Source organism: Pleurodeles waltl, chromosome 8, assembly GCF_031143425.1.
Source record: "Pleurodeles waltl isolate 20211129_DDA chromosome 8, aPleWal1.hap1.20221129, whole genome shotgun sequence".
NCBI lineage: Eukaryota > Metazoa > Chordata > Amphibia > Caudata > Salamandridae > Pleurodeles > Pleurodeles waltl.
The window spans coordinates 1147585976-1147605876 of record NC_090447.1 but is presented as its reverse complement, the minus strand read 5'-3'; the positions used below and the strand labels follow the sequence as shown (position 1 = coordinate 1147605876).

The following is a 19901-nucleotide window of genomic DNA, read 5'->3' as shown; positions in this document are numbered from 1 at the left end:
CGCTAGATCAGCATATAGTGCTGATAACATTTGTGGGGGTGGAGGGTCTGGCATGCAGTGCTGAGAATGCACTTTACTTTGTGATGGGCTGTGGAGCAGAAAAGGCATCTATGTGTCGTTCACACCACCTCCAGTTGCAGGATTGGGGAATTCATACCGCAGTCGTGGGAATGTCGCACATCAGCATATAACAAACTTCCAACTGCTGCATAAAACCCTACTGTAAATATAGCAATGCAGTGCATTAGTCTACTGCTCAGATAGAAATGTCACACTAGCAAGAAAACCGAGTGAACGTGGTTATGAAGTATGAAGTGTACTGAGAAATCAGTGCCAGGGAAGATGGACAGTGGGTGTCGGTGTGTGCGCACGGGTCGGTCCATCGCTGCTTCTGCTTTGCCTCCTCTGTGTGCAAGAAAGCTTGTGCCGGTGCTCCCCATTCTGTAACCTTGTAAGCACATTCCCTGAGAGGTAGCTGGCTGTGCGCTGACTCTTGTGCCTGGTTAAGAACACGTGCACTGCTGTTCATGTTGGGCCTATTCTGTTTGTTAAGAAAGCGAGCAGTGCTGCCACTGCGCCGTTTTTTTTATTGTGTGCAAAAGGAAGCTTGCACTAGTGTCTGGACCGTATCTTTTCAAAGTGTGGGGGAAGCACACACCCCTGTTGCCAGTTCTGTACCTGTACTCCATGTTTGTTTTAAAATGTGAGAAGGTTTTTGTAGTGTTAATCACCCTTCCCCAAACAGTTCATGTTCTTTCACTGTGATAAGTCATTGAGCTTGGGACCCACTAAAGGATGTAATACAATTTGGGAAAATACTCTTTTTCTTTTGATAAAAAGAGCGAACTTTTATATGCTTTGCTTATTTCCGTTGTATAATGAAACCTATTATGTTTTTCTGTATTCCTTTCAGGATCCTGGTTTCAATTGGTGAACAATTTGGGGTAAGTATCGGTTTTACTGACAACAAAAATGAATATATGGAGTCCTTTATGCTGACTGTCTGAAATCTGTTTTAAGACTATCACTGACTTATTCAGCAAAACATTTGCAGCTGCTGGTTTTTCAACTCAATAAAATAATGCTGACATAATTATATAGTGCCATTAAACGACAAGGCTGGATAATTCATCTGGATCCAAAAGGATAGAAGCACATCAACTAAAATTGAGTGGTTATTCTAGTTTCTAGATGGCTGTGTTGAATGGAATTCTTCACCTGCTGTTTTGTCAATGGACACGGAGAATGCTTTTTTGAGTTATAAGTTCCTGTTTGTGGTACTAGAACCGATGGTATTTGGGACAGAGATATTGGTATGGCTAAGCTTACTTTACGCTGAACCGACCACAGTGGTCAAAATCAGGCAAGAAATATTAGTCCTGGGATGTGGTAAGGTGTACTAGGCATTAGTCCCCCATGTCCTCACTACTGATTGCACTAGAGATCGAGCACTTGTCAGATACCTGGCTATTATTTCTAGGCATGCTAAATTCAAACTCATACAACATAACTATTTTCAGCACACGTACCTAATACCAGCAAGATTTAATGGAATTTTATCCCATTGTGGCGGATTAATGCTCAAGATGTACTTTTGCCTCTGAAGGACTGCTGTTATATGGTGTGGGATTGCCCAACACTTGAGAACGTTTGGGACAAAATCTTGGGTGAGATTAAGGCACGGACTAATAGGCAAGTTTCAAAACCCCCTGCAGTCCCTATTGGGCCTAATAACCAGGCCAAAAAGGAGGGACTGAGATGTAGATTTAACGGCTCGGTGTGCCTACTTGCCACAAGTTAGATAGGGAATAGAAATCATCAACCTCCTGAATGTTTGGCTCTGTAGATCAAATTTACTCAAATGGGCGGTAGAATAAAAAAAAAAAGAATCTTGTGAGACTACTGAGGGAAAGAGTGACCATGCAGAAATAACACAGAAGGGCAAGATTCTGCAGACACAGACAACTAAAGACCATGTGAGTCTCACTCAAGAACAAAGAGAACAAGCATCTCAAGACATCGGCTTAGAACTGATTAGAACCAACTGCATGGAGAACTAAATGAAGATTGGTCATGATACACTAAATGGAGAAAGATAAGTAGGAAAGTATAAATCAATGTAAATGAGTGCACCAACACTAAACACTTTTCACTAACTAATGCCTCCAGAAAACACTAAATTACCCTGGATGACTTGTCTGATAATGTGACTACAGTTGTGCTCTGAATCCAGTCATTTATGTTTTAGTTTGTAATATGTTCTTTTATATGCCTCAAGTCCTGAAACACTGTCTGTTTTGAAGTGCACCACAAGGCAGAAACTAATGGAGTGTATCGTTCAAGAATAGGACTAAACTTCAAGTCCTGTCTGGAGAGTTTTGGACATTCCTTTATAGGATCTGTGATATTCCTGAGTTTACAAAGACGTGCTTCCATTCCAATACAGGGACTGTCACACCAGTTTTTAGGGGCCTGTGTGAAGGTCATTTTCATTTCCGGATACTTGAGTGTAGGAAGTACAGAAACCTGATATTACTACAAGGTGTTTGAACATTTAACTATCTCCTCTGAAAGCTTTGACTTTCAGGAGGGCTAGTGAATTCGATAGACAGGGCCTGCTACTGGAGGTGTAGAGCATGTAGTGAAGATAGCAGACATTGGTATCATGCACAGATATAATGTTCACGTAGTGTTACACTGTTAGAAATGGGGTTTTTGGTTGGCAGTCAGGTTGCCCTCTGTCCAAGCAAGAACCCTCACTCTAGTCAGGGTAAGTCACACACAATCCAAAATCAGCCTGTGCCCACCCTCTGGTAGCTTGGCACGAGCAGTCAGGCTTAACTTAGAAGGCAATGTGTAAAGCATTTGTGCAATAAATCATACAATACCATAATATAGCACCACAAAAATACACCACACAGTGTTTAGAAAAATATATAATATTTATCTGGGTATTTGCATGTCAAAACGATTAAAGATGCAATATAAATTTGTAAAGATATCACTGAAAAGTGATATAAAGTGTCTTAAGTCTTTAAAAAGCAAACAAAGTCTCTTTCAAGCACAAAGTACCTGGTTTCTGGTGGAAAATCTCCGCAAAGGGGCCGCAGAAGAAGAGATACGTGGAAAAATGGTGTGTGCGTCGATTTCTCCCCAGCACACACGGACTTGCGTCATTATTTTTCACGCGGGGAAGTCGTGCGTAGTTTTCCAGCGCGCGGACAGTCTCTTTCTGTGGATCGCGGGGATTACCAGATGTCTTGGGTCTGTGCGTGGATTCTCCTGCTTGTTATACGGCTGCGCGTCGTTCCGCGGGGCTGTGCGTCGAAATTTCACTCCCACGGCAGGCGTCGTGTCGATTTCTCCTTGGAAGTCGGGCGGCGTTGTCCTTGCGAGGCCATGCGTCAAAGTTCCGGTTGTCCCGAAGGCGTCGCGTCGATCAGCGTCGGTGTGCGGCGTTTTTCTTGCTGCGGAACAAGCTGTGCGTCGAAAATTTCGCCGCACGAAGCGTCCAAGTGAAAGAGAGAAGTCTTTTTGGTCCTGAGACTTCAGGGAACAGGAGGCAAGCTCTATCCAAGCCCTTGGAGAGCACTTTTACAGCCAGACAAGAGTTCAGCAAGGCAGCAGGCCAACAGCAAGGCAGCAGTCCTTCGTAGAAAAGCAGACAGGTGAGTCCTTTGAGCAGCCAGGCAGTTCAGCAAGGCAGCAGGCCAACAGCAAGGCAGCAGTCCTTTGTAGAAAAGCAGACAGGTGAGTCCTTTGAGCAGCCAGGCAGTTCTTCTTGGCAGGATGTAGTTTCTGGTTCAGGTTTCTTCTCCAGCAAGTGTCTGATGAGGTAGGGCAGAGGCCCTGTTTTATACTAAGTTGTGCCTTTGAAGTGGGGGTGACTTCAAAGAGTGTCTAAGAAATGCACCAAGCCCCCTTTCAGTTCAATCCTGTCTGCCAGAGTCCCAGTAGGGGGTGTGGCAGTCCTTTGTGTGAGGGCAGCCCTCCACCCTCCCAGCCCAGGAAGACCCATTCAAAATGCAGATGTATGCAAGTGAGGCTGAGTACCCTGTGTTTGGGGTGTGTCTGAGTGAATGCACAAGGAGCTGTCAACTAAACCTAGCCAGACGTGGATTGAAGGGCACAGAAAGATTTAAGTGCAAAGAAATGCTCACTTTCTAAAAGTGACGTTTCTAGAATAGTAATATTAAATCCGACTTCACCAGTCAGCAGGATTTTATATTACCATTCTGGCCATACTAAATATGACCTTCCTGCTCCTTTCAGATCAGCAGCTGCCACTTCAACAGTGTATGAGGGCAGCCCCAATGTTAGCCTATGAAGGGAGCAGGCCTCACAGTAGTGCAAAAACGAATTTAGGAGTTTTACACTACCAGGACATATAACTACACCGGTACATGTCCTGCCTTTTACCCACACAGCACCCTGCTCTATGGGTTACCTAGGGCACACATTAGGGGTGACTTATGTGGAGAAAAAGGGGAGTTCTAGGCTTGGCAAGTACTTTTAAATGCCAAGTCAAAGTGGCAGTGAAACTGCACACACAGGCCTTGCAATGGCAGGCCTGAGACAAGGTTAAGGGGCTACTGAAGTGGGTGGCACAACCAGTGCTGCAGGCCCACTAGTAGAATTTAATCTACAGGCCCTAGGCACATATAGGGCACTCTACTAGGGACTTATAAGTAAATTAAATAGCCAATCATGGATAAACCAATCAATAGTACAATTTACACAGAGAGCATATGCACTTTAGCACTGGTTAGCAGTGGTAAAGTGCCCAGAGGTCAAAAGCCAACAACAACAGGTCAGAAAAAATAGGAGGAAGGAGGCAAAAAGTTTGGGGATGTCCCTATCAAAAAGCCAGGTACAACATATACATTATGAAAAAATATAAGACTGAATAATAAGAAAATATGCTCACTATGGTTTCGGTTTTATTGCATTTACATGACTTCTACATAATGCAGCAAATTACTTTGTAACAACTCAATCTTCATTGAGGGGTGTGCACTGGAACAGATAGCTGCAATTACAATGTTAATGAGCCTGATGCCAAACTCAGCATCTGCTTAGTGGGCACAGGGTTTTGGTTGCATAAATATCTTTCTATCAGTCTTGCTGTCCTTGAGAGTGATTGTTGCTATCTGTCAGGCTGCTAACTTAGTGGGAAGAAACAGAGCTGCTTGGGCTGCTGCACTGTTTGCAAGTTGCAGTTCAAGGGTCTTGCACGTCTGGACGTACTTTACTGGTGGGGCAAGCGTGTCTCTGAAGCTCTAGTTGGGATTATTTGCAGAAGGTAGGTGGTTGCAGGGCATGCCCCTCACAACTGCATTGCTAGACTTGCTGATGCTCGTAGGTGGTTAGTGTAATGTAAGCTGGATTTCTAGAGCACTGCTTGTCACCTGAGAGTATCCATGCACTACTAAAAAAAATTAGGAATCTTCTCTAGCTTCTCGCAGACTTAGGAATGGATCGCCCTATCACAATCCGAAGCTCTGGTCTGGTGCAGGGCTTCGGTGTGAGCTACTGGCTACAATGAGTTAGTTTCTTTAATGAGGTCATAACCCAACATTCACTAGCCTGTGATGTTTGGTAAGGGTGAGCTTGACTTCCAGGGGCTCATACCAGACGTTGGCGCTGAAGGCAAGGTGCCCCGACAGTGTCACACGTTCTTGCTTCACTCTTTTAAGGATGTCAGTTCTTGAGTACATCACTTGGAGGATTAGCCTTCTTTGGGCCAGGCATTCATGCAAAAACACCAGTTTCTGTATGACGTAGCAGAGATATCTCCAGCCGTACTGTGCACGAGTGATTCTTAGACTTTAGCTGTGCTCTCTTCAACAGGGTTCAACAGGGTAGATCATGGTCTCAATCCTAGAGGAAGGAGCCTTCCCTCTCAAAGGCAGATAGTCACCGATTCCACTTCTCGTCCTCACCTTCCTATACTGTGGGGGTGCAGAGTTCTCTGCTCGTGTAAAAGGTGAACACTGCCTCTGCTGAAGCAACTTACAGTTATTGCGTTGTTTGCTCAAATCAGATTGTCCAGTGGTGGGGTTAACGGATCTGGATAAAGTGCATTTTCTTTTCATATGTGGATTAGTACTATGGCAGTGAACTACATGGAAGGGTAACCACTCATGTTTTTTGTTTTTGATTTCATACACGTTTGTGGCCAATAGTGCTGCTGGTGGGGTCTTCCATCTCCAGCAACAGAGCACCAGATTTCTTTTGTATAGGTGTTCACACTTGGTTAAATGTTTGGAAACTCAATTTTTCAGATGTTGTTTTTTTACGAAAAAGCGTCAAATAGAGGGCATACCCCGTCATGAACAGAGCTGTGATAAACATGAAAAGCACTGTAGGGAACTTGTCAGGAGTCTCATAGCAAGGGTCTTCTGCACAACCAAAATGTACTGTGTCTGCAAGAAAGATAGAATTAGGAGCAGTTGACATATGGGTACACCACAAGGGACCTTTGACCCTACAGCAGATGAATTGTCTATTAATTGTAAAGATGGTGCATTAAATCACTTTTTATGATGGATACTTCTCATTGCATAATCGTCACCTTTAAAATATCCCCTGGCCCCAGACTGGATCCTGTAGATTTGTTGTCCTAGCCTCTAGGCACCAGTAGATGGAGTTATGTGGTTCGGCATCAAGCTTGCTCCACCTCAGAAGAGACAATTGGCCCTGCGTATAGGTGACATCCAAGCAATGGAATGCCGTTTCCTTTCTTTCCACACCTTCGTTCTAGTTAGTTTACAAGTTTTTTTCTTTATAAAATTTATTTCCAGTGTGCAAGGAAAAATGTCCCCTTCTAAAACGACGACGTTTAAGCCTTAAAGAGACTATCGCAAACAAATGTCTGTGATGCATCCTATGAGGTGTGTCTCCAGTGTTTGGAGTCAGGCCATGGTGCCAAGTCATGCGAGGAGTGTGCTTTGTTACACTGGAAGGCGACCTGGGACCGCAAAGCCAAACTGTATGTCACTGAGCACCAATGGAACTCATGTAAGTGCTGCTCCTGCTCAAAGCCAAAGACACAACTAATTCCCAGTTTGTGGACCATTCCCACGACTGGTTGTCAGTGCAATCCAAGTCTTCGGTTAAGTCTAAATCCTAAAACAAACACAAGAACTACAAGTGGCTTTATCTCAACCTCACCACTCCCCATCTGAGGAGCCATAGGGACATCAAAATGCTCCCAGTATCTCTCCTGGTCCCCTACTGAGGAGATAGATCCTGCAACTGATTTCAATGGTCTCTGAATTTTCGGGTCTGTCGGCCACGCCACAACAGATCGAGGCATTTAAGGAAGCCTTGCTTCACATCTTCTGCACCCTACTGGCTCACACTGGAGGGCCTTTGGACCCCATTGATCGCTGAGGCCACCAGTCAGATTCCGTGGCCCTCAGGGCTGTGTGCGTGTCCTAATCCCTCTTTGGGTTCAGCTCTAAATCTGTAGCCAACTCAGTGCCCAGCATCTCGATCCGTGCCAGTTCCTGCCATGTCAATAGCAACTCCCAGGCATTCTGACTCTGATAAGACAGTGCCTTTGCCTAGGAGCTGCCCTCTAGTTCTGCAACAAATGTTCAGGTTGGACTCTACCCAGAGCTAACCAGTTTTTGGTGATGGTGGGGGATGAATATTCACTACAGTATGATGACAATCTTTATGTGAGCATACAGCAGGCCAGTGGGCTAACACTTCTCATGACATGGGACTTGTTTCTCCTCTTAAGCCTTTCCACAGAAGAGTCTGCTATATTCACCATATCTGTTAAATGGACAGCTGAAATCTTAGATCTATAATTGTCTTCCATTGAGGTAAAGGCCAGCATTCTCACTGAAGTGTTACAACCTGAACAATCCTCAACTGAACCCTTACTACCGTTCACCAAGACCCTGACTGACCCTCATAGACACTTGTACCGCACCCTGCTCTTGCCTGACAATAAGCAGGTGGACATTGTCACAGATGTGCACAAGGTGATCCTGCCTTCCTAACATAGCAGACTACTTCTGAGAGCTTGATAGAACAGGCCTACACTAGCAGGGTTAATCTCAGTTCTTTTCCCTCTATGCCCCTGGATATAGTGTCATAAAGACTTGAGGCATCTGGGAAGAGGATGTCTTTCACTGACCTCACTCTCGGATCAGCCAACGCTGTGCCAGCAGTTTGTTGCAAAGGTACGTCTATGCATTATTCGACTCCGTCTCTGAAATCTTACCTGCAGTCCTGGAATAATTTCGCACCAATTTGCTAAGACTATTCAAGATAACCAGGATGTGGCCAAATATGTAATTCGTTCGGGCCTGGACAGAACATACTGCTTAGACAGAGCAGTCTGCCTTAGCATGTGCACCATCGATACGCATGGATGAAATCCAAGGGCTTTTCAGGTGATGAGCAGGCATCACTCATGGATATAGTTTTTCACAGGTCTTGACACTTTGGCGGATAGGCAGACTCTATCCTCAGGTGCTTAAATAATACAGCTACTGTGCAGTCGCTCAGTCTTTCCACACCTGCGGCAGTATCATCAGAAATTTTGCACCTTTCGAGGCAGCACTTTCAAACAGCTTTAAGGCCCACTACCCAAACAACAGGCCCCGTGGTCCTTCTGATACCTGGGTATAGAGGGGGGTCTCCAACCTTTTCTGTAGTGAGAGATACTCTGATCAGGGAAAATCATTGTGAGCTACTGAAGCCCAAGCCTCTTGCGCAGTGTTATCAGACACCCCCACCCAGTTTAATTGACTTTAAGCCTAATGTCCATAGAGCCAAAAACTATGGTTTGAACAAAATACTTTGACTGGAGGCGCTATGACAGGACTGCCATGTGTGTCAGTGAGAGTGAGGTCTTCGGGGGTGTATGAAGATGTGTGCATATGAATGGAATATGTATGTATGTATGGGTAACTGAACATCTGTGTCGTATGTATTTGTGGCACAGGACATAACTTTTGCCGTATATGGCACAGTTTACATGTATAACATAAATATAAAACTTTTTTTTAATAGGAGAAATTTAAAGTGCATACACATGTTCTGCAAAACATTTTCATAATATGAAACTTTTTTCTGCACTTAAAAGTTTTCATACTTAACGAAATGGCTGTGTTTCTCAGTTATAAATTTGACAGAGTGTCTACTAGCCACTCGGAGTAAGATGCCTGCTGCTAATATATTTATAACAGAAAAATACAAATAAATGCTTCATGAAATATTAAGACTTAATTGGCTTAATTGTAAGTGGAGAAAAACATTGGCTCAGTATTTCAAAGAAATATTTTTATTCACTTTAAATGTCTCTCATTTGAAAAAATGACATCACTTTTCAGTTATAAATATGGCACAGTGTCTACTGGCCACTGGGAGCAAGAGGCCTGCTATTTGTAAATGCAACACTTTGAAATGGGATGAAAATGAGGAGTTAACTTAATAATTCATTTAACTCCTTATTTTAATTTTTTTACATTTAAAAGCATTCAGAAACATCATTTTGTTCCCATGCTCCAATACTGAGTTGGCAGGGACTTTTAGTTAAGATTTAAATACCTCCGTGCTTCATTTCTTCACCTCTGTGCTCTAGGTCATAAATCTGACTTGCGTACTGCTCTTTATCAGGCCCTGCTATCTGCATCGTGAAGAAGATAATGTAAAATAAACACAACCTTCCCTTAACTTTAAAAGGAAAATTTGACCCTTATTTAAAAATGAACTCAAGGCTGTGAGCTACTCTGAAGGTGTCTGTGAGTTACAGCTAGCTTGTGATCGACTGGTTGGAGACATCTGGGGTAGGGGTTCCAGAAGACAACATCTAGACCAGAAGGGGCAGTGAACTTCCCAGTTTCCAGCCCCTCCAGCAGAAACAGCCAAGCCACTTTAGTTTGTCCTTGGCGGCACATGACCACCCCATGGGAAGCAGGATGGCTCATTTTCCCCTGGATGGCAAGCCATAACATCTGACAGGTGTGTCCTGCAGTTAACACAACAGGGTTATGCCCTGCCATTCCTTTCTGCCCGCTACCTCTTCAGCCTACATCACAGCAGCTTTAGGAGGACAATTTGTCCATTTTACTCCAAGACAATCAGGCTGTTTTTGGAGAAAGGAGCCATAGAGAGGGACCCGACTTCGGAGATGGAGCGTGGGAGTTATTACTGGTATTTTCTGGTCTCGCAAAAGGTCGGAGGCCTTTGCCCTATTTTACATTTTCAACCCCTCAATTTCGTCTTGCGGAATGACAGATTCAAGATGCTCACGCTGGCCCAGGTTGTCTGCCCTAGTTTAGGAGACTGGATATTGGCACTGGACCTGCAGGATACTTGTCTCCATCCTGCAGGCTCACAGGTGATACCTCCAATTCAAGGTGGGCTCAAACATTTTAAGTTTGACATACTCTCTTTTGTCCTTACCATTGCCCTTAAAGTGTTCACCTTGATGATGGTGGTAGTAACTGGCTGTTGGAAGAGTGCTCACCACAGTCAGTCGTGAACCACCTCCTGACAACAAACCGTACATTGTTGGGGTTCATGGTCAACTTGTCAAAGTTACACCTGACTCCTTCACAGAGGCTCTCTTCATCTAAGCCATCCTGAATATGGTGCAATTTCAGGCCTTCCCTCTGAAATCAGTCCAGGACATTTGAACTATCACCACGAAGTTTCAACCTCAACCCTGGGTCTTAATAAAGGTTTCTCTGAGGCTTCTTCGACTATTGGCCTCCTGACTCCTGCACATTGACCATGACAGATGGTATGTAAGGGCTCTACGGTGGGATCTGAAGTCTCACTGTGCCCAGCAGCAAGGGAACCTGTCAGATTCCATCCATTTTTCAGAGAAGCCTGCAGAAGATATGCAGGGGTGGCTACTCAGCTGCAATTGGACAAGCGGCAGACGCCTTCATCTACTGCTGTCCCAGACTGTACACCTCCTGGCAAGATCCTTAAATGCCCAAGCAGACAAACTCAGCCAGTAACTTGTAGCAAACCATAAATGGCAGCTACACCTAGACGTGGCGCAGGGGCGTCTTCTGGCAATGGGGTGAGCTCTGGCGTCATCTGTTCACCACTGTCAAGAACGTGCAGTGTCAACACATTTACATGTTGAAGTATGCAATAAGACTGTCTCTCCGAGACACATTCTACTAAGAAACCAGTGCAAAAGTGTGTATAATACAAAAAGAAGTGGCACAACAATGTAAGTTTCTGGTGCAGTTCATGGGTTATTGAAATTCTGATTTAAAAAAAAAACAAAAAACAGATATTTTGTTTGCCATGATCACCAATGGCATTTTGAAACTATTGCACTGTTTTCTTATCACCCAATTTGTTGATCACTTAAGCACAGGGTACTTTTTTAAAACTTCCTTTGAAGCTGTTTACCATCAATGATTTATTCTGTTGATAATTGATCAATTATGCAAATGTAATGGATTGTTCCACTCGGAACCTCTGTTCTTTGTGTTCCTTTGATGTCGGGCAGGGCTTCATTCTTCGAACATTCTTTGCAGCACCTCATCTTTCGAAAGAGGAGGCAAGACTTCATTGTTTGGACTCCAGAAGAGTGCTCAACATTTACTTTGTTCGCACCAAAGACCATCAGATGGGCGGTCAACTATTTGTGGAGTTCTCTGGGGCAAAGAAAGCCAAACAGGTGCAGTAACAGACTTTGTCCACAGAGATAGTGTTCTGTATTAACACAATGGCCAATAGCAGCTTCAAAGGGTTTAGGGGCTTTTCCGCTATGGCCACGGCTCCCACAACGTTAGCACGCAGAGTGCTTGTACTGGATATTTGTCAGGCTGTAATGTGGCCATCTGTGCACAAGTTCATGAAGCACTACTGTAGGACTTTTAGGTCCGAATCATTCCACAGACCTAACACCTGAGGAAGTACTGCTATGTTATGTATTCTGAAGGTGAGAAATATGCATTTAGAAGTATCAACCAGAAGAACAAGTTTCTTACCTTTGGTAATGTGGTGTTCATAGCATGTGATGCTAAAGATTACACATGCTGTACATATTTCTGCCATCTATGGTTGGGCTCGGACTTTTGCAAGTTGTTTTTCTTTGCAAAAGTGTTTTGAGCCACCAAATGCACTATGACTCCTCCCTTAGTGTGTAATCAGAATGGGCACACACTCCATGCTAAGTTGTTTTTCTCCATTATTGGATTCAGATGTGTATCGACAGGTCTTCGCCACATGCTTTCAGGCCACCCAGAGTTTGGAAGAACATTTGTCATCAACATTCTTCTCTCTAAGGCTCTATCTGGAAGCCGACACCCATGATCGATTCCCTAAATGCCTGGGTCCTTGTGCCCTCCCCTGTGCCGCATACTCCTTCATATCAACAGTTTCCACACTGAAGCATACACAGGAGGATATTCTTCCAATACTGCCCCCAGTGCCACACAAAGTAACTGTGGCTTGATCACCCTGAGGTTTGTAATCTCTGCCTCTCCCCAACTGTGTTAACGCCTTGAGTGAAGCTTGCCTCGCTTTCTGGTCAAAGAAAACTCTACAGTATTAAATGGGGAGGCATTGGGCAGACCAGAAAATGCATCAACACTCATCTGCTGATACACCTGACATCTTCAGCAAACGAGACCCCTTAGGCACTTAGGAAGGTGAGGACAATGGCCCTACAGGCATCCAGCCAAATGAGCTGATGCCCAGCCCAGCGACCATCTGTCCAGCAGCTCTGAACTGGAGGAAGAGAAGGCTTCACAGGTCTCCAAGATCAGCAGCCCTCAAATGAAGATCGCCACCAGTGTCATAAGTATAGTGAGGTCGAGACCCACTCCAAGCCTCTGAACAGGCCTCATGCCAAGGCAGAGCACACCTCCTGAGGGAGTCGGGCATTGCACCCTATTCACAAAATGCCATCGGTCTCTGATTGTCATTGAACAAAGGCCTTTGATCCCAAGTACACGTACAAGAGCATCAACCCTTTTGAGCCCTACAACCAGCAACAAGCCTAAAATCCAGTTGAAGAGGACAGGCCCCTTTAATGACATGCCTAGGACTTCGAAGCCGTAGCCTTTGCTGAGAACACCCTCAATGCTTGACTCTAAAGATTGGGAACACCAGTCTTCCAAAAGCTGCAGGAGGATCTCTGTGCAAGACAGAAGCACCTTTTTATCTATCTCTTTTACTGGTAAGGTTTCAGCTCCGCACAGAGACTCTGCCTCGAAGCGTAAACTAGCATTTGAGGAGGAACCTGCATTGGAGGCCCCTCTGGTTTCTGTGCTCAAGAAGCATAGAAATAAGGTTACCAGCCCCCCCCTCCTTATTCTCCACCTCCACCACTGCTGCCTCAACCACTACATGTGCCACCTTGACTGCCTCCATCGTAATCACTAGAGGGATCTCCAAACTCATTTAATAATCCAGACAGTCTCTTTGGCCCTGCCAACTCCATCCAGTCCACTCTTTGAGCCAGGGCCCACAGGCGACCCAATGGAGGACTGACAGCAGCCCTCCTAGAGACCCAATCCTTGATCATTACCCCATCTATATATCTCTGTCCGATGATGCCACAGCCAATCACTGGGCCATCCAGCGTGCAGTCACTTTTCACGAGGTGGATATGTACGTTCACAACAGGGAAGACAATTTATTATTCGAGATTCTGTCCAAGTCAGAGCAGACAGTGCAGTTTCTGCCCATGCTGAAGTTAGCCCCGTAGACATTCAGGAAACCTGTGAAGGCCATGATAGGTACACTCTGGGTACAAACCCTGCCCCAGTAACCCCTTGTAGATCAGGGAGCCCTCTCCCACCCAACTTCTAGATTGTGCATACCTCTCATAAGCAGGCTGTGCTCAAGCTACAGGAGGCATCCCACCACTTGATAAAGAGAGCAAGAGCTTGATGTAGCTGACAAATGGTGGCCAAAGACACAGTTACCTACTGTTTCATAGCCAACGCTGTGTAACTCCTCTCCCACTATGATCAAGCCCAGTGAGAGTAGACACAGGAGCTGGTGAAGCATCTCCTTGAGGAATTCAAGAAAAGGCGGGAGGAAATATTTTCCAGTGGCAAGGCCATCTTCAGCGCTATCATCCATTGCGCCTTGAACACCTTAGACACTTCCTCTTGAAGGGTTAACACTTGCATCCTTCTCAGACTCCATTTGATCAAAGTGCCCTTTGATAGACAACACCTATTTAGATTGATAAGATGCTGGAGATCCTAAAAGGCACTAACATCACAGTATTAATGGATGCCCTTCAAACTCTGGCTTCCAGAGGCTCCTTTTGTAGGCAGCAGCCTCAAAGAGGCACCAAAGCTACCTCTCCTGATCCCAGCCATTCGTATCAGAGATGGAGACAGCCTTTCCATCAACAGGCAGGCAGGGGGTACACCAGGGGCCCCTAGAGGGGCATTTACAAAGGTAGGCGAAAGGTTAGCTCCAGTAAAGAAACTCCACCTCGGAGCACTGACTTGCCCCACCTCCGCCCTGATTTCACATCACCAGTCAGGGAGAAATTGTAGGATTTCCTCTCTTTGGGAGGAAAACACATCAGATCAGTGGATACTGGCAGTTGTTCGCCTCGGCTGCTGCATGGAGCTTTTTACAGCCCCAACCTCATAAATCCTCTTACTTTGAAGTCAAAAAAAGAAAAAGTAAACACCAGACTCTCTGAAAGACAAAGCCTGGCATTTGACTTATGTCTCTGCATGCATCGCAAATGTGACAAGATAAGAACAAAATGTAAACCTGTTTACAGAAATCGAGCACTGGTGGACGAATACAGTAAATAGGGTTTGGGCAAAGGGAGGGACGAGCTTGAGCTGGGCAGGCAAAAAACAAATACAGCCAGCAAATAGAAAGCAAACAAATAGACGTTACAAACCAAAAAAAGCCAGTGGGAAACAACAGGTGGAATGTATTCCCAGGAAAACTTTTTAAATATCCCCAAGGTGCCCTTACCAAACCATACAGCTGCACTGTCTGGTAGGCTTTAACTTAAAAGCCACTGGTTTGGACATTATTATGTATTTTATTGTTTTCCATTTGAACTGATTATACTGTATATCAGGGAAATGAAAGTAACCACTTACCCGTAGTCACAGGATGTGATTTTCAACTAGTTTGGGCCGAGAGTATAGACCAGGGATACTCAAAGTACGGCCCGCGGGCCTCATGCGGCCCCTCTGACCTTTACATGCGGCCCCTGGGGCAACAGGAGCACTGGGCAGCTTTTTGCTCAACTCAACAAAAATATTAAATACACACACAATAATTTATTTCAAACTTAATTGGTGTTAAATAAAGGAAGTAACTAGGGACTCCTGCACTTAACTTTAGAAATGCCTACATTTTTAAAGACATCTTGCAGCATGAGTGTAAAACAAAGACAGTCTCTTCATAATTAATTAAGTGTATTTAGTTAACATGCAGAACCTTTTCGCCTTAGTACAATTTATTTTATCAGTGCATTAAGATGCATTCATTTTAAAGTGATAGTTTTCAAACATAAATTTGGAAACATTAATTATTTCCCTTACCTTGAGAACACCACCAATAGTAAATTAAAGAGGCAAGTCACTTGGTATGTGCACTTTATGGGTGGCCTGGGTTTCTATCGTACATAAACAACATTATAGTTTATTAAATCAAACAGAGAAGCACGGATTGTGCAGCACACACCGTGAATCATGTATTTCGAGGTCATCTTCAATGTGATAATGCAGAAAAAGGAGGGAAAGTGACACTAAACAATTGCCTAGGATCACAAAATTTGGAAAAGTGGGTAAGCAGGGATTAATTCCAGGGTGTCTGGTTACCCATTATTTATTTCACCTACTAGATGTATATCCTTTGCTTCCCCTACACCAACCTTGCCACCAATCCCCCTAGTCACCCCACCCGACCACCACCACCCAGGCATCAATGCGGCCCCCAGGCACGTCACAGAACAAAATTTTTGACCCCTGGGAAAATGTTTGCGAGTACCCATGGTATAGACTGTGTTGGAGACCTAGATGGCTCAAGTCAATTAAAGATAATAAAAGGGAAAACTATGTGCTCGGAAACAATACCAATGGCTATATTACACAAATAACTGAGTGTTTGGAGAGCTTTCCTTTTTTTTAAAAAAAAAATGCCTTCCATCTCTCGTTAATATGCTCAGTAACTGTAAAACCATTAAGTGATACACTGGCCAGTAATAAACAAAATAAACCGTCAAAGAAAATGTTTAACTTTTAACAGGTCGAAACTAAAGACTTAGCAGTAACAAATAGAAAAAAGATGGGAATGTTCAGGCAGTCTAATTAATGATTAGAGCACACTAAAATAAAAAATATAAAATGTTGTGGGAGGAGAAAAGGTAATAGCATGAACAATGGGAATTTCTATATAAGATCTCTGAGATGCGGGATCAAGGACAGTTTTGATACTATGTTTTCAGCTGGGACATCATCAATACACAATCCAGTGTAAACTGGGTGGGTGTTGTAGAAGGCTAAAATATACAAAATAAATCTTTATCAAGTCTCGGATTTTAATAACACATCATCCCCAAATGCAGATTGGAACCTTAATAATCCAACCTCACTAGTCATATACATGTAAGCAACAAAATAATAACCATTAGAAGAACAAAGCAAATCCTAAAATAATATAGATCTAATGGCAGTCCCAATCTCGGTAATATTCTGGGCTCATTATTTAAATCGGACTATAGGTTATTGGGCCAACTGGCTTTTTTCCAGTATACACTGCCTCAATCCTGCTGATGCAAATATCCAACTCCGGAAGTGGAGCTATTCTACACCCACTGTATGAGAAAGGAAACCGATTAGACCCTGCCAACTATTGATTAATTGCACTCCTGGATATTGAGGCTGAGGCATAGGCTAGGATCCTTCTTGGAAAGCTGGCTAAAACAAAAACAATGATCCCCTTTTCCAAACCAGGTTCAGGACCTGTTGCAGCACCAATGACAACATTGTTGCCCTCACGTTTATAGCACATTATTCAGTACATTTACATGGCCCACCTGTTTCCATATTGTATTGACATACCTCCACATTTGACAAATGTACCGTCAAATTTTGTGGAAAAACACCCACCAATTGGATCATTCCACCAACCTTGCTTGAGATCCATTGTTTATATTCAGACACTTGGTGTAGGTAAGTATCCTCTTTTGGCATGGTTATGCTACATTTTTGCCTGTCAGTGTGCCCTGACTGTTTTCTCTGGGATCCTGCTAACCGGGACCCCAGTGATTTGCTCTCTCCCTCTAAATTTGGTTACCTAGGACTTTGCACGCCCCACACGTGTCGTACTGGTGCCCCCATATAAGTCCCTAGTATATGGTACTTGGGTACATGGTACTTAGTGACAGGGCATTGGGGCACCAGGGGTTACCCTTCGACTGCAGCATGTATTATGCCACCCATGGGAGCCCATGCAAAATGTGTCTGCAGGCCTGACATTACAGCCTGCATGAAAAGGTGCATTCACCCTTTCATTACAGGCCACTATACCAGGTCACTGTATGTCACCCCTATGGTAGGCCCTCCTAGCCCAGGGGGCAGTGTGCAGGTACCTGTGTGTGTGTGAGGGCACCCCTGCATGAGCAGAGGTGCCCTTACGAGCTCCTGACCCCCTGTCCATCACCACCCCAGGGGTGGTACCCAGCGCTCCTCCAGATGGCAACTAGATTCTGCTGTCTTGAATCCAAGGTGGGCAGAGGTCCCTGGTAGCATCTGAGGGGCCAGGTCAGGTAGGTGACATCACAACCCCCTCCTGATAGGTGGTCACCCTACTAGGGGATCAGTCCCCCTTCCTGGGCTATTTAGGGTCTCCCTCTTGGATGGGTCCTTAGATTCGATGTTCAAGATTCCAGCAGGACTCCTCTACATCGTTTACTTCATCTTCTGGCCACTGGGACTGCAACTACACCCTCCAGGAACCGACAATATGCAACTTCAGCGACGACTCTGCTCTGCAACATTGTTTCTCCGGCTCCTTACAGCAACTTCAACATTGCCCCAACTGTGCATCCTCTGAGGTTGGCGAGTCTTCAGCCTGCTCAAAAAGTAAGAAGGAATCTCCCTTGGAGTGAAGGAGTCACTCCCCTGCAACTGTCGGCACCAACTGCAATGACGACCGGCTGCATGGATCTGCTTTCCTGCGGAACTGAGTGGATCCGGCATCACAGGTGGTGGCCTGGAGTGGTCCACCGTCGTGGGACACCTTTTCAGGTGTGCTGAGTGGGCCTCACTGCGACTGCTGTGCATGCTGCCAGTGGGTTGACTGTGGGGGCTGCCTTATCTTCTTGCGACTCTCCTGACTGCTGAGGATCACCCCGGACTCCCCTTCCTTGGATCGAGTCCCCTGGGCCTTGCTGGTCCTCTTCAGCCTTGCAAAATGTATTTTCTGTCTCTTGCATTTACCAAGGCTTGTTGGTGTTTTTCAGCGCCAATAACTGACTGCATCTCGACTGCCGACGTGGGAAACCACTTGCATCACTCCTGGGACTTCTCTTCATCTCCGTTGCTGCACTTATGGCCTTCTTCGTCCACCGTCATCCTGGTCTTGCATCCACAGAAGGGTGGGTAGAGGCTCCTGCCACAACTGGATACTCCATCAGGAACTGGACTTGGTCCCCTTCCTTTGCAGGTCCTCTTCTGCCAAAATCCCCCTTTGGGTTCTTTCAGTCTTGTCTGGGTCTTGCACAATCATTTTCCTAATTCCTCCTGTTGGGTTTGGGGAAAACCAGGTACTTACCTTTGCTCTCCTGGTCACTGAGGGTCACTCTGGTACTCACCTCTTGAGGTTCCTAGTTCCTCCAGCTCCCGTCTAACGATTCCACATCCTTGGGTGGGGGACTGTATCTCACATTTCACTTGCTTAGTATTTGGTTTTCCCTCCCCTAGGACCTACACTCATTTCTATTGCTTTTGCCAATGCCTAATGCTTTTTACTGATTGCTAATGTATATATAATAGTGTGTCTACTTACCCTGCAGTTGGGGGATTGCCTATTCAGTATTCTAGTATTTGTGTTATCATAATAGAGTACCTTTATGTTTGTAACACTGTGTTGTTCTTTCATGTGTGATGGTGCTGTGTGACTATAGTGGTATTGCATAAGCTTTGCATGTCTCCTGGATAAGTCTAGGCTGCTCATCCACAGCTACCTCTATAGAGCTCTGGCTTCCTAGACACTGCCTACACTTCACTACTAGGTGATACCTGGACCTGGTAAAAGGTGATAACACCATAGGTGCTCACCACACACCAGGCCAGCTTCCTACACTTGGGTCTGAGTCAAGGCTGAGAATGAATTGACATCTTAAACAGGGGTGTGTTCTTGTCCCAATATTATTCATCTTCTACAAAGACAGTATTGGCAATGATCCTTTTTGAGTCTAATCATTTCTTCCAAGACTCAGCTCCTGGAAAATAGATATTTTATATTATGCAGATGGCATTGTGATCCTTGACTACACGGGCTCAGGCCTCCAGGAACTCTTAAATGCGTTACACATGCATATTTTAATAAATCGGCAGAAGGAAAATGAGTCCGAAACCAGGTTCATGACATTTGTAGGATTATAAACGTAAGCTAAAAAGGGTTGGTATCTCAGCACCCCTGCCTTGTGCTACACACCCTCATACAATTATCTCAGTGCTGGGCTCACTGACTGACTGTTCTCTAATACTACATTTATCTAAAAGTAAGAATAAAGCTGCAGCTCTAATTTGTCTATTATGTGGAACACACAAAACCATATAGCTCCTCCTGCGACGCATTTTTAAATGTCAACCGGGTGACATTTTTGCTGTCATCATCTTATGGCCACCCCATCTTCCGATTGCAATTTATCCCTGCTCTGCCTCAGTTACAATATAAAGTATTTA

At 44.7% G+C, this 19901-nt stretch overlaps 1 protein-coding gene across 3 annotated transcripts in view; it reads left to right on the top strand.

The window, feature by feature from the left end:
• The window catches only part of RB1 (RB transcriptional corepressor 1), a 776914-nt gene that overhangs the window by 703548 nt on the left and 53465 nt on the right, over positions 1–19901 (top strand). For all 3 annotated transcript variants that reach the window (XM_069205380.1, XM_069205381.1, XM_069205379.1), the window contains one exon: positions 914–944. In XM_069205380.1, coding sequence (XP_069061481.1) covers positions 914–944 — 31 coding nt within the window. The remainder of the gene's footprint in view (positions 1–913; positions 945–19901) is intronic.